The 17,237-nt window shown below is 39.0% G+C and overlaps 1 protein-coding gene across 2 annotated transcripts; it reads left to right on the top strand.

The window, feature by feature from the left end:
- Window positions 1-211: 211 nt before the first annotated feature.
- On the top strand, window positions 212-1,802 carry LOC119779695 (DEAD-box ATP-dependent RNA helicase 40-like). 2 transcript variants are annotated; one of them, XR_005280268.1, is made up of 4 exons: window positions 212-739; window positions 873-1,155; window positions 1,301-1,626; window positions 1,733-1,802. XR_005280268.1 is itself a non-coding variant. In XM_038279453.1 (3 exons), the coding sequence occupies exons 1-2, from the start codon at window positions 360-362 to the stop codon at window positions 1,123-1,125; spliced, it is 633 nt and encodes a 210-aa protein (XP_038135381.1). In that variant the 5' UTR covers window positions 212-359; the 3' UTR covers window positions 1,126-1,155; window positions 1,301-1,721. The 2 variants fall into 2 exon arrangements, 1 of the variants encoding a protein (XP_038135381.1); XM_038279453.1 differs by lacking the exon at window positions 1,733-1,802 and having other exon boundaries at window positions 1,301-1,721.
- The last annotated feature ends 15,435 nt before the right edge of the window (window positions 1,803-17,237 follow it).

Raw genomic sequence — 17,237 nt, 5'->3', positions numbered from 1 at the left:
AATGGCCAGTTGTCTAAACACATTTACTAAATCATTTTCCAATATCAGAAACACATTTTACATGAAGACACAATTCACAAAACACAATCCTCCATTCACATAAATCTTAACACATTTTTCCTTGCTAAAACACAAGTTGCAAAAGAACTCTGCTCATATTCTCAAATAAAAGCTCATGTGATGCAAAATGCTTGCCACAGTCAGTAATATTTGAACAAAATGAACACACCTGACGTCATTCATTACACACAACGACTCAAAATTGAAAATACCTCTTGCTAATGCTGTGACCACATGTATAAAAGCAAGTTCAGAGTGCACAGTTTGTTTGGAATCCCAAAAGATTCCAAACAAACACAATGGATGAAGGCAGAGTCAAGGGAAGAGGTAATCGCGTCAGAGGAGGGAGAAGAGCTGGCCAGGGAGGAAGAGGAGCAGGCCAGGGAGGAAGAGGAGCAGGCCATGGAGGAAGAGGAGCAGGCCATGGTGGAAGAGGAGCAGGCCATGGTGGAAGAGGAGCAGGCCAAGGAGGAAGAGGAGGAGGCCAACAAGGGAGAGAAGGTCCAGGAGGGAGAGCAAGACAACCTCGTACCATCATTACAGACGAGATGCGAGCAACATTCATTGACCATGTCATTGTCCATGGCATGACAATGGCTGAAGCAGGACTAAGAGTCCGTCCAAACCTGAGTAGGTTCACCGTGGCCACCATTATCAGGGCATTCAGACAACACAACAGGTATTGTACTCTATTGCTTTCTTTGTCACAATACAATTTTACAAGCCTGTGAAAGTAGTCTATTACAGTAGTTTCAAATCAGTTGTTACTGTATTGTAAAACATATCAATTGATGACACGTTTCTTTCTTTAGAGTTGAAAGAATGCCACATAGAGGTGGGCGGGTTGCCATATTTACAGCAGCACAAGAAACCCCCACTGTGGATATGGTTCGTGAGAAAAACCTCATCAGACTCCGGGAGATCAGAGACAAAGTCATTGACGATAATGTGAACTTTGAGGGCATTGATGATGTCAGCTTGGCCACAATACACCGAGTTCTCCGGCGCCAAAAGATGCGGATGAAACAAGTCTATAGGGTTCCCTTTGAGCGAAACTCTGCATGACACAAGGACCTACGTTACGAGTATGTGCAAGTAAGTATACATCCATGTTCACAGTACAGTTAGTAAACATACTGTGTTGCTCAGTGGCCTACATTACTTCTGGACAATACAGTACATAATATGCTACCTGATTGACTGTTGCTCTGAACACCTGTGCACTTTCACATTTTCACAGAGGATATTACAGTTGGACGTGATGGCCAGACCTCATGAGTACCTCTTCCTAGATGAGGCTGGCTTCAACCTGCACAAACGAAGGCAAAGAGGCCGTAACATCATTGGCCAAAGAGCCATCACTGAGGTTCCTGGCCAACGGGAGGTTATATTACTCTTTGTGCGGCCATGGGTTTGGAGGGGCTTGTCCACTGGCAGGCTGTCCTTGGGTCTTACAACACCTAACGTCTCCTAACCTTCCTAGAGGAGCTAAAAGATATCCTCCTAGACCGCCAACAACACCATCCTGGGCCCGAACATCCCATTTATGTGATCATTTGGGACAATGTACGCTTCCACACAACTAACCAAATCAGTGAGTGGTTCACCACCAACAGTAACCACTTTTTAAACGTCTGTCTGCTACCCTACTCCTCTTTCCTGAACCCTATAGATGAGTTCTTCTCATCGTGGAGATGGAAGGTTTATGACAGACAACCATACACTAGAGAAAACCTAAGGGCAATGGAGCTGGCATGTGTTGTCATCCCAGTGGAGAACTTCCAAGGATGGATCCGCCATTCCAGGGCGTTTTTCCCACGGTGCCTGGCAAGAGACAATATAGCCTGTGATGTGGATGAGGTGATGTGGCCTGATGCAGCTCAGCGACATGATGCCGCACAGTGATTGTGGTGTAAATACTGTAAAATGAATTAAAAAAACTTCACACCCTGATCATGTTTTCAAGAGTACTGTTGTGTGCAATAGATTCTGCTTTTGCAGTGAGTTGTGTTACAGTAGTGTACAGAATTTACTATACCCTTCATATGAAACTCACAAATCTAAATACCCAATCCTCTGCAGAACTCTAAGAAGATCCATAATTGTAAAGTTTCTAAAAATATGCATTGGCAGTAAAGAAACAAAGAACCTTCTCATAAATTGAGCATTGTGTTTTCAATTGTTTTGCTGTAGTGTGTAATGAGGGGTATAGTGTTTACATTTTTGAAAGCTTCGAGCTGCTCTTTTGGTGTGAAGTTTGAGTTTTGAAGGGAGAAGGTGTGGTTATGTTTATGTAGCTTTAGAAAAGGGTGTTGTGTTTAGACATTGAAGAACATGGATGAAACGTTTGTGAAATGTGTTTTAGCATTTGAGAAAAACTGTAAAACAAACCTCCAGAAAACTAACAGCTGTATTTTTATACAGTACAAACCTCAGATTTTTTTTTTTTTTTTCTAGGGTGGAGGTCAGAATGGGGTTGGGGGAGGTGGGGAGGGTGTGGGGATGTTGGTTAAGCTGTATATATTCACTGTATGATTGTACACTGTCATGAGGGAGCTCTGTATCAGAACAGTTTATAATGTTAATGACTCTCAAAGCAGTGTGAGACTATGGTTGGCAGGGAATCGTCACTCAAATTCAGAACTATTCCACAAAAAAGTCTGACCATTATTGATCCACATATACAACAGCATTTCACCTTTAGTGTCACATGCAGGACTGTTATAGCCTCTAAAATTTAGGGAGATTTTTCTTTAAATGCAACACAATCATTTAAAATTATGGTTACAATTACACTGCACTTCACATCAGTGGTATTGATCAAAGAGAAAGCTTGGTCAACAATTTTAATCAAAAGGGATAATTTAAGGTCATGAGAGTATTTGGAACTACACAAACGTTTGGGAACCTATACCGATTTGAAAAATTTTATTTTTTTTATTTTCCTTTTGGTTTGAAAAAGTGATTGAGTGCTTTGTTTTGTGCCAACTCAATGATTTAAGAAAACAGAATCCTTGTAATTATGTTGAATTTTGGCAATAGAAATAATGGTAGCAAATTATTAGTTGTATGACATATATGTCAAAGTCATAATTACTATTCTTCAAGTGATTTGTTTTTCATCTGTCAACAATTACAGCAGCAAGACTCGGTGTAAGAGTTTTGGGTAATAGAAACTTAAGGCAACAACATCTCAGCTGTCCACCAAAACTCTCAATTTTAGTAGATTCATGCATAAGAAAGATGAAAACATTAAGAATATGTTTAAAAGTTGCCTTTCCGTTCACATTTCAGTACGTTTTCTCATTAGTGTGCGAGAGGGGAAGTAATTCTTGGCCGGCATGTATTTCTCGTCATAACACCGCTGGTAAGTCTGACTTAGTGGAAAAATTGCAAATCTTTTTTTGAAAAGTAAGCTTGTATAAGTGATGCAAAAATCAACTTTGTGCAAGAAATGGGCTCCTGCATGCTCTCATACACGTTTAAAGGAATAGTACACCCAAAACATGATTAGCCTTCATTTTCTACTCATCCCCATGCTGAACAACACTCTGGAGTACTTTTTTGATATCTCAAATGCATCTGGAGATCTGGGAGGCTTCTTGCTGTTTGCTGACATTCAAATAATGGAGGTCTATGGTGCCCGAGACAGAAAGGTCCATAAAAGTCCACAAAAAACGTGTCAATATTCCTCCATACTGCTCGTCCAATGTATTCCAAGTGTCCTGAGTGGGTAGCATCCAGAATTTACTCGAAACGAAGTTATTTAGAATGTTTTTAGAGCATAAACAGTAGTGTATAGGATTTCCTGAAAGCGCGCGCCTGGACGTTCCTGACGCTACGGCAGAGATGGCAAAAGTACTCACTTTCCGTACTTGAGTAAAAGTACAGATACTTGTGTTAAAAAATACTCTGGTAAAAGTGGAAGTACTGATTAAACTTCTTTACTCAAGTAAAAGTAACAAAGTACACGCTTGTAAATTTACTTAAAGTATAAAAGTAAAAGTAGAAACCACTTTTTTCATGCCGTTGCCTACATTTTAAATGGATGTCTGCCAATAGGACTAGATCTCCGTTGTGTTCATTTTCAATCATCTCGTCGTCCATGCTACTATGCTAACGCCACCGCCACCAAGCTGCAATGATTTGCCGCCAATGAATACCGCCGAATCTGTCGATTCATCTTGTAGTGGTGCGTCAAATGCAACGTAGATTCCCATCCAATTAGATTAAATTTGGTATTGATGACGTGAAAAATAATAACGGTAACTCCATTGAAATTATTCAAAACTAAAGTAACGAGCCAATTTTTTAAAATGTAAGGAGTAGAAAGTACAGATATTTGTGTAAAAATGTAAGGAGTAGAAGTAAAAAGTCGCCATAAAAATAAGTAGTAAAGTAAAGTAAAAATATCAGAAAAATCTACTTGAGTACAGTAACGAAGTATTTGTACTTTGTTACTTCCCATCTCTGCGCTACGGAAACCGCGGCAGACCAAACCGGATGAAAGTGCGCATTCAGCTCGGCAAAGAACTCATGCTCTTCCTCAACACTGAAGTCTTCAGACATTTTTCATTCGTTGTTTCTTTCTTTGCACAGGTAAACAGCACATTTCTTCTTCTACGCTTGCATTATTGGCAGAGCAGACGCTGAATGCGCACTTTCATCTGGTTTGGTCTGCCAGCTTCCGTAGCGTCGTGAACGTGCAGGTGCGCGCTTTCAGGAAATCCTATACACTACTGTTTATGCTCTAAAAACATTCTAAATGACTTCGTTTCGAGTAAATTCTGGATGCTACCCACTCAGGACACTTGGAATACATTGGACGAGCAGTATGGAGGAATATTGACACGTTTTTTGTGGACTTTTATGGACCTTTCTGTCTCGGGCACCATAGACCTCCATTATTTGAATGTCAGCAGACAGCAAGAAGCCTCCCAGATCTCCAGATGCATTTGAGATATCAAAAAGTACTCCAGAGTGTTGTTCAGCATGGGGGTGAGTAGAAAATGAGGGCTAATCATGTTTTGGGTGTACTATTCCTTTAATAGGTTTCCCTCTCAGGAGCGGGTATAGGGTTGTGCATGTGCATGTGAGTTTCAGGTCTTTTAAAAAATTCCCAAAAATTAACTATGCCTAAGTATACCTACAAGTCAGAATTCTTCCAAAAGGACTGAAGGATCATAAATACTCAAACCAGCACCACCAGTTTTATTTTTAACACATTCATAAACTCCTCATTATCGTGTTTTCATGCATGCAGATTTCTGGAATGGTATTTTAGGTGGATACAATTTCCTGTACTTCCAGCTCGACCCTTTGAAAATTCAACTAGTATTTTACAAATAAAGCCCACAATTATGTGAAAAAATGCATTAATTAGTTGTAAGAGAAATGTCCTTTTCTTGTAAATTTGTTTGACCAGTGTCCTTATTGTTTTCTGTAATAAACATTTCATTAAGATATTCATTTTAAACTTGTGATATCCTACATGCAATGGATAAGTTTGTTGATAGCACTTGCACATCGAAGGCATTGTCTTACCCATCTCCACATTCCATAAAAGTTACAGAAATGAAGCACACTACAATCTTGATTTATTAGCCTTGTTCGTTAGGGTTCAGTACTATGCTGACACATTTCAAGTTTTTAAAATTCAGCATGCCATGTAAAGCTCCATCCATTATTTTTCTCCTGGAGAAGTGACAAAATCTCATCTCAAGCTAAACTCTTCTTCAGAATGAACCATTCTGCTCTTTTGTCCCTTTATGAAGAGTCTAATCCTAGCAGTCTGCATCCGAAAAGTTAAGGACACAACACTACAAAGAGGAGAAAGACTAATCCAATAACCTCAGCTGAACTTTTTTCATCATCAGAATGCTGGAAGCTTTGATGCACTGACTATCAGCTACTGAGCAGAGACACATGTTTGTCTTTACAAAAAGAAAAAAAAAGGGGCTGAGCCTGAGTGGATAAGTCATAAATTGTGTGCAGCAGGGGTTGTGACTGTGTTGAATGTGAGCATACATTTGAATGGAGTTTGGTATATTTGTGGATGCTGCTTGATAAGAAATTTTATGAATGAGACTTTATATTAGACAGACGCACGGACGGACATACGGATGGACAGGCAGATAGGAGTGTTTGACTGTCTGACAAGGAGAAACCTGGAAGGACTATCCAAGCCTTGAACTATCTGTGTGACTGTGTTTTGTTCTGCCTCTGTTTATCTGTGAATGTATCCCCCCTGTGGAGCTTTCTGCCTTGTGATTTGTGTGATTCTTGATCCTCTGCTAACAAACTGCACCCTCTTGGAAAGTCAACTCGGCAGCTGCATCACCTCTCACCCAGTCTCCCATTTTTCCACCTTTTTTTCAGTAGCACTCACCAGCATTTATGGAGGCAATCAATAACCTCACAGTTGTCTCCATGTTTAACTATGTTTTAGTGACTAGTGGAGCAGCATCACACCTCACAAAAGTGGAGTTCAGCTTGAGGTCATCAAAGAACACTTTAAAATACATTTAGGTTGTTTTTGTTTGATGCCTTATATTAATATGTACACTTTATACACCACCTTGAGGGGAAAATACAATTAGAAATTTTTGAAGAATATTTGTCTTTTTTTGGTAAAAGAAATTCTGCTTACTTTTGACACTTTCCTACATGGCCGTCCATTCGTCCGGCCCTTCATCCGTCCATCCCTTCACCCCCCCCCCCCCCCCCCTTCCGCCTGCACATCCATCCATCCATCCATCCATCCATCCATCCATCCATCCATCCATCCATCCATCCATCCATCCAACCAACCAACCAACCAACCAACCAACCAACCAACCAACCAACCAACCAACCAACCAACCAACCAACCAACCAACCAACCAACCAACCAACCAACCAACCAACCAACCAACCACAACCCACCAAAGTACATTGACCAAGGCCCAATTATATGTCAGCTTTGAAGCTACACTGTGTTACTTTTGGGCACTAGGGGAGCTAGATTTATAACCACTGAAAGCAACTGGCAACACTGCACTCAAACAAAATTAAACAGTTTCCTTCTGTATTTTGTAATTTCATAGCAGAACACTTTGGGCCAACAGATTGAAACATCACAGATTTCCTTGTAAAGGCAAGGCTACATTAACCCCTCTAGATTAAATTATATTTGTTTGCCAAACAACAACTCTTTTGGGCAGTGGTTCCCAACCCTGGTCTCAGGTATGCCTACTCTGTATATTTTGATATGTCTCTGTTCTAGCACACCTTATTAAAATGAGCACTCTTCCTTTGCAAAGAAGTGCTGAAGAAAGCATGTTAATCATCCATTCCTCTGGTGTGATGCAATAAGGAGACACCTAAAACATGCAGGACAGGGGTCCCTGAGGACCAGGGTTGGGAGCCACTGCTTTAGGAATAGCTCTTGTGGTTAAGGGGGGCTCAGACTGTTGTTCTAAGTCACATGACTCATTCAGCAACAAATGGTGTCGTTTTGGGAAGGACAGCCCGCATAGAGCATCAAACATACACCTAGTGTTATATATATATTTTGGTCATAATTTACACATTGTTGCTTAAAGCACTGTATCAGTTTCATTTAATCATCCATCTTAAATCTTAAAAAAATTCAAAGCCTTTATTTTGAATTCTCATTCTGAAGAAAACCTAAGGTCACAGAACTGATACTAATCACAGAACTTCAAATAGTCAGCTGGAAAATGGTTTATTGTTTTGGCTCTAATCGAAAATCAATGAATAACTTGTAAATATATTGTTTATTACTTCCAATATTGGGCTTTTAGATCAGGAAAAAAAAAAAAAAAGAATAATAGACAATTGTGCAAAAACTATTTTAAAGGGCAAATCAGAGGGGAACGAGAGTAAGCACCCACATTATCTAGTAATGACTTGAGTTTTATATTGATTAAATACATACCTGTCTTTACCTTAGAGAAAGAATCAGGACTTAAAATCCTAACAGTTCCTGATGTTAGGAATTGACATTTGACCACTTGGGGTTTGTGCTCCAGGTTGAAAGAGCTCTTTATGTCTCTCTCGACAAGTGAGATTGTCAGCCGTTGCTAACAGTTGTTCTGCCTACTTTGGGAGGTTGCTTTCAGGTTTGGAGGCTGTGGGTCTTTGGTAATTTAAGTATTCAGGTATTAGCTGTTAGAGAAAATGTGTCGTTCAAATTGTACTAAATAACACAGCAGATAAAATATCATAAAATGTTAAATACTTTGATCCAGGCTTTTAAACCTGATATGGTCAAATCTTCTTGGTACTTTCTGTGCTGAGTTGTCTTTCCATTATTGCATTTCTTTCTGCTTTTTTTTTCTTTTGTTTGCATTGACTCAGTGATAAAAACACAAAAGTTGGAGGTATCCATGTACTGTTCTACAATGTCTATTTGAATAAACTCTGCTATTCTGAAAGATGTTTTTCTTTCTTTGTTTTTAGAAAAAAAAAAGACAGAATGCAAGAGCATGCTTAATGTGTCTCAAAGCAGTGTTCCAAATGTCTACTCTTGCATTAATAAAGCTATAACAATTCCTTAGGAGTGAATAAGACAGACATGATAAGGCAGTGTTTAATTTTTTTAAATAAAATTCAGCTTGTGTTCCCTGTATGTGGGATCTCTGGGTTTTAGCTTAACAAATATTTAACTTTGGTTAACTTAAAGGTTCATATGCAAAGGTCTGCACGAGGAGGCCTTTTTGCAGACATTATTGAATTGAACTGTCACAAACATCGGGTTCTTTTTAAAAGTATTGATTTTCTGTTAAAACCACAGATTTCTTGTCCTGACTCTACACCTGCTATTTATGAGGCCTTTCTACATTTCTTTGTGGAGAAGGTAATTTCCACTCTGGCTCTTATAACACCCCCTGATCACATTCCATCAGTTTCTTTTTTATGCCTTACTGTTTTTCACAGCTTTGAGCCTGTATAACTGTTCATTTTACAGGACACTGTTGGGCTTTAAAAGGCCTCAGGTTCTCCTCATGTTTGTATTCCAGCTGGAATCTTAGTGAAGCGGATGCCAACAGTTGGATATTCAGTCCTGCAGATTCTCAATTGCAGTCTGTCTTCAGGACTTGGTCCTAGGATGTTTTAAGATGTTTTTTCCCAGGCCAGCCGAGCAACATAGTCCCTCAAGCATGTCCAGGGTCTCCCCCTGGGTCTCCTCCTGATGGGACATGCTCGGAACACCTCACTAGGGAGGCATCCAGGAGGCCTCCTAACCAGATGCCCAAACTACCTCAACTGGCTCCTCTTGTGGAGTAGCAGTGGGTGTACTCTGAATCCTACCTGGATGACTGAGTTCCTCACCCTATCTCTAAGGGAGAGCCCAGACACACTTCAGAAAAAACTCATTTCAGCCGCCTGTATCGGGGATCTCATTATTTTGGTAATGACCCAAATCTATTGACCATTGATGAGGGTAGAAACCTAGATCGACAGGTAAATCAAAATATCTGCCTTTTGTCTGAGCTCTCTCTTACCACAATAGAACGGTACAGCACACGCTTCACAGCAGACACCGCACTAATCTGCCTGTCGACCACCCATTCAATTTCCCCCTCATTCATGAACAAGACTTGAAGATACTTCTCCTCCAGTAGGGGCAGTATATCATCCCCAATCGGGAGAAGGCACTCTACCCTTTTCTGACTCAAGACCATGGTCTCAGATTTGGAGGCAATGATCCCCATCTTGGCTGCTCAACTCTCAGCTGCCAACTGCTCCAGTAAGAGACGTAGATTATGCCCTGATTGAACCGCATTAGCAGAGACGTGATCCAAAATCCACCTAAATGGATCCCCTCAACACTGTGGATGTGCCTAGAAATTCTGTCAATAAAAGTTATGAACAGAATCTGTGACAAAGGGCAACCTTGGCAGAGTCCACCTCTCACTGGAATCGAGTCCAACTTACTGCCCCGATGCCCACACAATCATGCAGTCGCATTAACCAACACAGCCCCACAACATCCAGAGTCTCAACACTGAAAAAAAAATAGAAGTTGACAGAACTTACATTTTCTAGGCAACGTGATGCATTTGGTTTTTTGAGTTTTCCTTACTTAAATTCACTGTGGTTGAGTTTACAAAGATTTTTGAGTTCTGCCAACTTAGGTTTTTGGAGTGTTACATAGAAATTTTGAGTTCTACCAACTTAGGTTTTTGAGTTTCACCTTTAAGTTCTGAGTTCTATCAACTTTGTTTTATGAGTTTGACATATAGATTTTGAGTTCTACAAACTCAGATTTTGTAGTGTTATCTGCAAGTTGAGTTCTATCAACTCAGTTTTTTTAGTCCTACCAATCGTCTTCACTACCAATCATTCAACACACAAAAAATTATGTTAATACAACATTTTTATTGCTTCAAGCCAAACATTGCATCAATAGATACAGTATAAAACCATGTTCAACAACATAATCTTAACTGCACAGATCAAAGTAACCTGACACTGGACCAGAATGTTCTAGATTCGTAAGAGTGATGATGAGGGAAAAAACAGTAAGACACCATTTTAGTAAGTTGAAAACACACAGGTAATTTTTTGTGAAGTAAGTGTATTAACATATATGAAAAAATAACAGTTTTACAAATTTGGACGGCCTTCAGTTTGTTTTTTTCAATTGTAGTCTCTTTAAATTGGGTGCACCCTTTTAAAAAAAATAAAATGAAATAAAATGTCTTGTTTCCCAACGGAAAAAGAAAAAGGTTTTCCCTTTTTATCTCTGAGTTTTTCTTTTTAGTCCTACCACTCCGACAGGACGATGAATGCAAAAAAAGAAAGTCCTCTTCAGTCCAAATCCTTCTCTTCAGTCCAAATCCAGATGTTCACACGGTTGGCTCGCCATCTCCATTTAAGGAGAGAATCCAGAATCCAGGGTATCCAAAAAACCCAGCCTGCATAGTACAACAGAGCTTAGTTAAATCCATTCACTTCTTGTTCTTAACTGTACAGTTTATATCTCTCCAAGTATGATAAATTTCAGTGTGTAATGTAACATTTCTAACTCATTACGAATTAACTGCTGCATTACAGGGTTAACATATAAAATGTTAATGTCACTGTTTTTCTTGTAAAGCAAATAAAATCATGAAAGCAAAAAATCCACATGTAAATAATGTAAATAACAGTAAATACCCACATCGGATTAAGAAAGTAAAATAATGTAGTCTTGTAATATTCTGTGCCTGAGTGCAACAACACTGCACTACATAAAACAATTTAGAAATTTAATAAGTTATTACACTCAACTTAATGTCTCTTTTCATTTGTACAATGAAAATAACAGGCACACTCTTTTCTCTATGCATAAACACTCACCCGCACATGCGCGGCATAAACACGCACGCGCACACGCGCATTATAAACGCGCACGTGCGCTGCTTTTCCTTTCATCAGAACGTGAAAAACATGTGAACTCATGCTTCAACTCGGTGGCAATACACCACAAGGGAATGCTAACTCACGGAGCTAACCGCTAACTGTCTGTACTTTGCAGCACTCACCGGGAAAACTGGTAAGGTCCCAGGGTCGTTCCTCCGTGGTTCTCCAGATGCATAAAATCACAATGTCCGCCAATCTTCTCAAACACGAGGGAAAAAGGCTGTGCCCTTGAAGAAAGGGATAGGAAACCCCGTACCGTAGTGGGCGTGTCCATGAACATAAGCAGTGCGCATGCCCATGAGTTTACAGTTGAGGGAACTCAAAAAATCTTGTATAGGCGATTTAAAACTCCTTGTTAAACCAACTTCTGAGAATTTGAGTTGGGCAAATGTGTATTTATTTGTTAGATGTCAAATTTATATTTCTGAGTCGGATTACAATACAATTGTGTGTTAGAACAACAATTGCCATTTACTTTTTTAACAGTGAAGATACTCAGGGCGAATCTCATCCTCCCTGCAGCCTTGCAACCAAGGAATATTTTAACCACCTCTGGAACCTCAGCACCACAGATGGGAGAACCCAACCCGATGTCCCTATGCTCTGCTTCTTCAATGGAAGAAGTGTTGGTAGGATTAAGAATGTCTTCGAAGTATTCTGCCCTCTGACACACAAAATCCCGAGTCAAGGTCAGCAGCACACCACCCCCACTTTAAACAGTGTTGGTACTGCACTGCTTGCCCCTCCTGAGATGACGGATTATGGACCAGAACTGCTTCAACGCCTTTCTCCATGGCCTCTCTGAACTCTTCCACACCCGAGTTTTGGCCTTAGCCGCCAGTCGAGCTGCTTGCTGCTTTGACTGCTGATACACATCAGCTGCTTCTGGAATCCAATTACAGAACACCACTCTATCTTAGATCAGGAGGACCATTCCTCCCAACCATGCTCCAACCCCCAGGTCTCATTACCCATGTGAGCATGAAGTCCCCGAGAACAACTAGGGAGTCCCCAGGCGGGAAACTCTCCTGTACCCGCCCCTGAAGGACTCCAAAAAGTGTGGGATATCTGAACTGCTGTCTGGCACATAAGCACATACAACAGTCAGAACCTGTCCCCCCACACGTAAGTGGAGGAAGGCCATCCTTTCATTCACCATGGTAAACCCCAACGTACAGGCACCAACATGAGGTGCAACAAGTATGCACACTCCTGCTCGGCGCCTCTCACCATGGGCAACTCCACAGAAGAACAATTTCCAGCCTCTCTCAAAGAGACTGGCTCCACAGCCCGAGCCATGCGTCAAGCTAAGTCAGACTATCTCTAGTCTGAACCTCGATTTTATCTTATATTTATTTTATTTTTATATATTGTTTTTATTAAACTTAGTGCATTATATGGTGTTAGTATTTCTGTTATATAAATAAGGTTGTATTGGATTGGATATACTGAACTACCAATCAGAACTAATTCTTCCTGTCAGAGGATTAACCCATTATGTTTTTTCACTTCTATATGGAAATAAAAAGTATTTTCTTCTCATTTTAGTCGTGTTAGTATCAGTGTTGTGACAAGCCAATATACCTTACTAAGTTTGGGGAGTAAATAGTCATTTATGATTTAAAACCAAACTATATAAAAGGTTAATCTAATTTCCTTATCTCCTCCTTTATTGCTTCTTACTCTGATGCATATTAAAGTAGTTATTTTGTTTGTATCCAGACTCTAAATAATCATTGTAATTTTGTCAAATATGTATTTGTCATATGTATATTTATCAAATAGGTGAGTCTAATCTGCACAGTGAATTCAATTGTAGAACTTGGACTCAACTGGTTCAGTGGCTGGGTGGAACAAACACATTGGAATAGAGATGACATGGTGATCTCCACATATCCCACCTCAGAAACGAATGAGCAAATTTTAGAGTAACTAACTCAAATTTATCCTGAGGTTAACAGGACCTGACTATTGCAGGAATAGTGCTAGGATATTTTCCCTCCTTATTTATGCCCAGAGACCGACTTCTCTCTACAATACATTTGATTTTCTCTTGGTTGGATGATATTAAAATTATATCTACAGGACCTTCTATGATGTTCAACCACCAGGCCCAAGTCTTTTAACATGCAGCTACACTCTCAGGTGGCAGAGGGTGGGACCAAATTGCACAAGATGGACCACAGCATTGTTATTCTTTTAGCTTTTGACAGACAGATGAAAGGAAAAAAATTTATTTTATTTTTTTTCTGATAGATTATTTATCAGCATTTTTGTCTAGTTCTTGTCTAGACAATCAAAATTCACACTGGTTTTGTTCTGTTTTATTCATGTAAGTGCCATGTTTATTTAATTAATGTCCTGGTATCATGACTGAAAAAAAGCTTTGTTCATTTTTGTTTTCTTAATAGACATCACTGATGAAAGCAACCCCGGTGGGAAGGTCTGCTAGATTGGAATATTCTGCTGTGGAAGCAAAGTGTTCAGCTGCTGCAGAGGTCTTGTGATCGTGGCAGTAATTGTGGTGTGAGCACCTGTCATTGGCAAGCGACAGGTAGGTCTCCAGAGGCAAGAGCAGATGCTTCAGGCTGAGCCACCAAGGCAGGAGGAGCAGTGTGGCTAAGGACGTTAGTTATCAATTCACAGTGTCCACATAAACTTTACTATCTTCTTAAGTTTTACATAAACCTCTTCAGTAAAGAATTCTGCTGTGTCCTGGTGACTGGAATCTTCTGTTATAATTAAGAGGACCCAAATGCAGAAAAAATTGGAAGCACAACAAAAGTACTTTAATAAGGAATTAAAAATACATTTTTGAAGATAAACATGTAAAACAGGCTTGGCGAAAGGAGACAAAAAAACCCAGAACAGTCCAGTGAAGAGCAACTGAGAGTCAAGGGGAAAGGCATGGAAACAGGTAAATGCAGTCAGCTGATAAATGGACAAATGCAAAGGAAAGTTGAGGCAATGAGCTATGGGAGAACACTGAGCAGTTCAGGAATAGAAAAAAACACACACTGTGAACCTGATTGTTCAAAATGATTTTTTAGCATAAGCAGTCAAAACGTTTTGTTTTGTAAAACTTTGGCTACATTTAAATGTGATCAGTTAGTGTAACATATTCTTGTTATTGAATTACATTTAACTCAAACTTTTAAAATAAGCTGAACTATTTGTTTTTAATAAAAATGCCTTAAATAATTTAATAAATAACTTAATTCTAAAGGTAGATTCATTTTAAATGTGGTGTCCATGGCGAGAGCGGTGGATTTACATAGTATCCCTATTCCAACTGTGATGAGCCATTAAGCATTCAGCTGTGAATTTGACGCAGTAAAAAGAGCAGTCACCACTCAGCTTTCGCTGCATGCTGCTTGACAGAATTGAGTTGCTCTTTTAATAAAATTTAATAAGATTTTGTATTTGTTATATAAAAATTTCTTCAAAAGATTGACCTATTTTGAAAGTCTAAAACACACTGATATTAATTCAATCGATGTGTTAAATGGAATTTAAAGAGATAAACAAAGATAATCAGAAAAAAACACATTCCTGGTAGAGGGAAGTTAGAGCCTTACAGTAAATGCTCCAAGTTCCTTCCATCCCTTATCCAAGACTACTATTTTGCTGAGTGAAATACAGATGCTAGTTTTATCTAGTTTATATCATGAAATGAAACTGACTTTGACAAAATTTCAATCTTAGCCCTTTGAGGGTAAAAAAGTTGGGAATATTGTTTGCTTGCTCATATAAAACTCTAAGGCACAAACATCATGCCAGAATCGTAGTGCCAAAAACTGCAATTAGTTTTTTGGCCAAAGGCAATTGTGTCTTGTTCCAAAGCAAATTAGCCTCTACAAATGTCCATGTACACGAGTCCAAATATCTATTTATTGTGACAACAAAACAGAGATGAACTTCCATATGTCTAAGATAATCTGACGGCAATAGATTTGCTATTAAAATCAGACAGGCTGAACCTTTCAAGATTTTGTACCATAACACTTGTTATATTTATATTATGGTGTTTATCAACACAAGGTAGTGTGTAATTTTAAACAAAGAAATGTTAGAAACACAAATCTAAAAAAGTAAACTGTACATTTGTATGTAGACCCTGACCAAGTGCCTGCAGATGTCTCTTATATGTACCTTTATTAATTTATCAACAAATCTGTAATTTTAGTATAAATCCATCTTAATCATTTCATTCTTGTCCTTTTAGATGTGATGTGTGTGTTGGGATCATAATAAAAAATAAAAACAACAATAGCAACAAAAAACAACCTAAAAGATACCAAAAGAAAGGAACTCTCTAAAACTATGATATCAGGCTGTTACAATCCACATGTTTTATTTAAGACTATCCAAACTGTTCTTAATGTACCTTAGTCAGACTGCATCAACAACCCCTCTCGTTGCAGCCTCATAAACCTTTCTAAATCTTTTATACAGTTGGTCTCCTTAACCAGATTTCAGTTCTAAATTTTCCCTTTCACCCTGCAGTCTTTATACCTTGCTATTATGAAACCATATTGAAGTTTTGCAGGAAAAAAACACGAAATGTAAAACAAAAATGAAAAAAATATGATGAAAATCACCTGTACGAGATATGAAACACATAAAACATGAAAAAATATGTAGAGACTGTAGATATATAGCAGCTAGTGCCACTCAGGTCTATAAAATAAACTCGAATATTCACCAGCCATATGTCAAGCTTTTCCAAAATGGGGGCTTTACTGAGAAACAGTTTGTAGAAGTTGTAGCAAAAGGTTCCGGGTTGGATTCCTGCCCCTGGGTTCTTTGTGCATGGACTTTGCATGTTCAACCTGTCCAAGCTTGGGTTCTCTCCTGGTACTCCGACTTTTTCCTATGATCAAAAACATGACAGGTTAAAGGGGTTCTAAATGTTCCTTAGGTTTGAGTGTGTGTGTGTGTGCATGGTGGTGCGTCTCTGTTTTGCCTTGTGACAAACTGCCGAACTGTCCAAGATGTACCCCGCCTCTCGCCTATAGACTACCGATAGGCACTGGCCCAACTGCGATCCTAAAGGAATAAGTAGTACAGGATGGATGTTCCAAAATGGCACAGTAAGGGTCCGCCTGGATTTTGTTCAATCTAAATATTTATAACTTCTCAGTTGCTTGCAGTATGAATACCAAACTTGCAAAGGTTGTAACAAAGGTGTTGTATTTACAGTTTGTTTATTTCCTTCATTACAGGTAAAGTAAATTTTGTATGTAAACCTCTGTTTTTTTTATTATTATTATTTTTAGGCTAAAGTAATTTTTTTGGCCATTCAAATCTAATTCCCTCAGGCCCACAAAAATGTAAATTTTCTTAAAGATTACTTCTTCCTGTTGGTGTATCATATTTTTTTTTTATGTGTGTGCTATTCTTATTTTTGCTAAGTTTGTTAGAAAATAGAGCCCTTTAAGTGTATTTCCAATAAGAATGAAGGTATGATACTGTGCATGTGCTCATCTAAAATAATAAATCATAATGCAACAGTTTGACCCTACAACTCACTTCAGACGGTCACAGCTGTGAAGCAATTCAGTTAGTAATGTCACGGCACATTCAAGGAGTCTGAAAATCCGGAGGGCAGACAAGAAGAAAACCTGATGATGAAACACAGGAAGGAAAGACAAAAAAAAAAAAAAAAAAAAAAAAAAAAAAAATGAAAAGGCAGTTTTAATGAAAACTGGAAGACATTTGGTTGCGAATAGTGACCCAGACGAGAAGGTCATGTACTGGAGTGA

The sequence above is a fragment of the Cyprinodon tularosa genome, unplaced genomic scaffold, assembly GCF_016077235.1.
Source record: "Cyprinodon tularosa strain WSP-4 unplaced genomic scaffold, ASM1607723v1 ctg150, whole genome shotgun sequence".
Taxonomy (NCBI): Eukaryota; Metazoa; Chordata; class Actinopteri; order Cyprinodontiformes; family Cyprinodontidae; genus Cyprinodon; species Cyprinodon tularosa.
The sequence above is the reverse complement of the archived record's forward strand: the minus strand, read 5'-3'. Positions and strand labels throughout refer to the sequence as shown.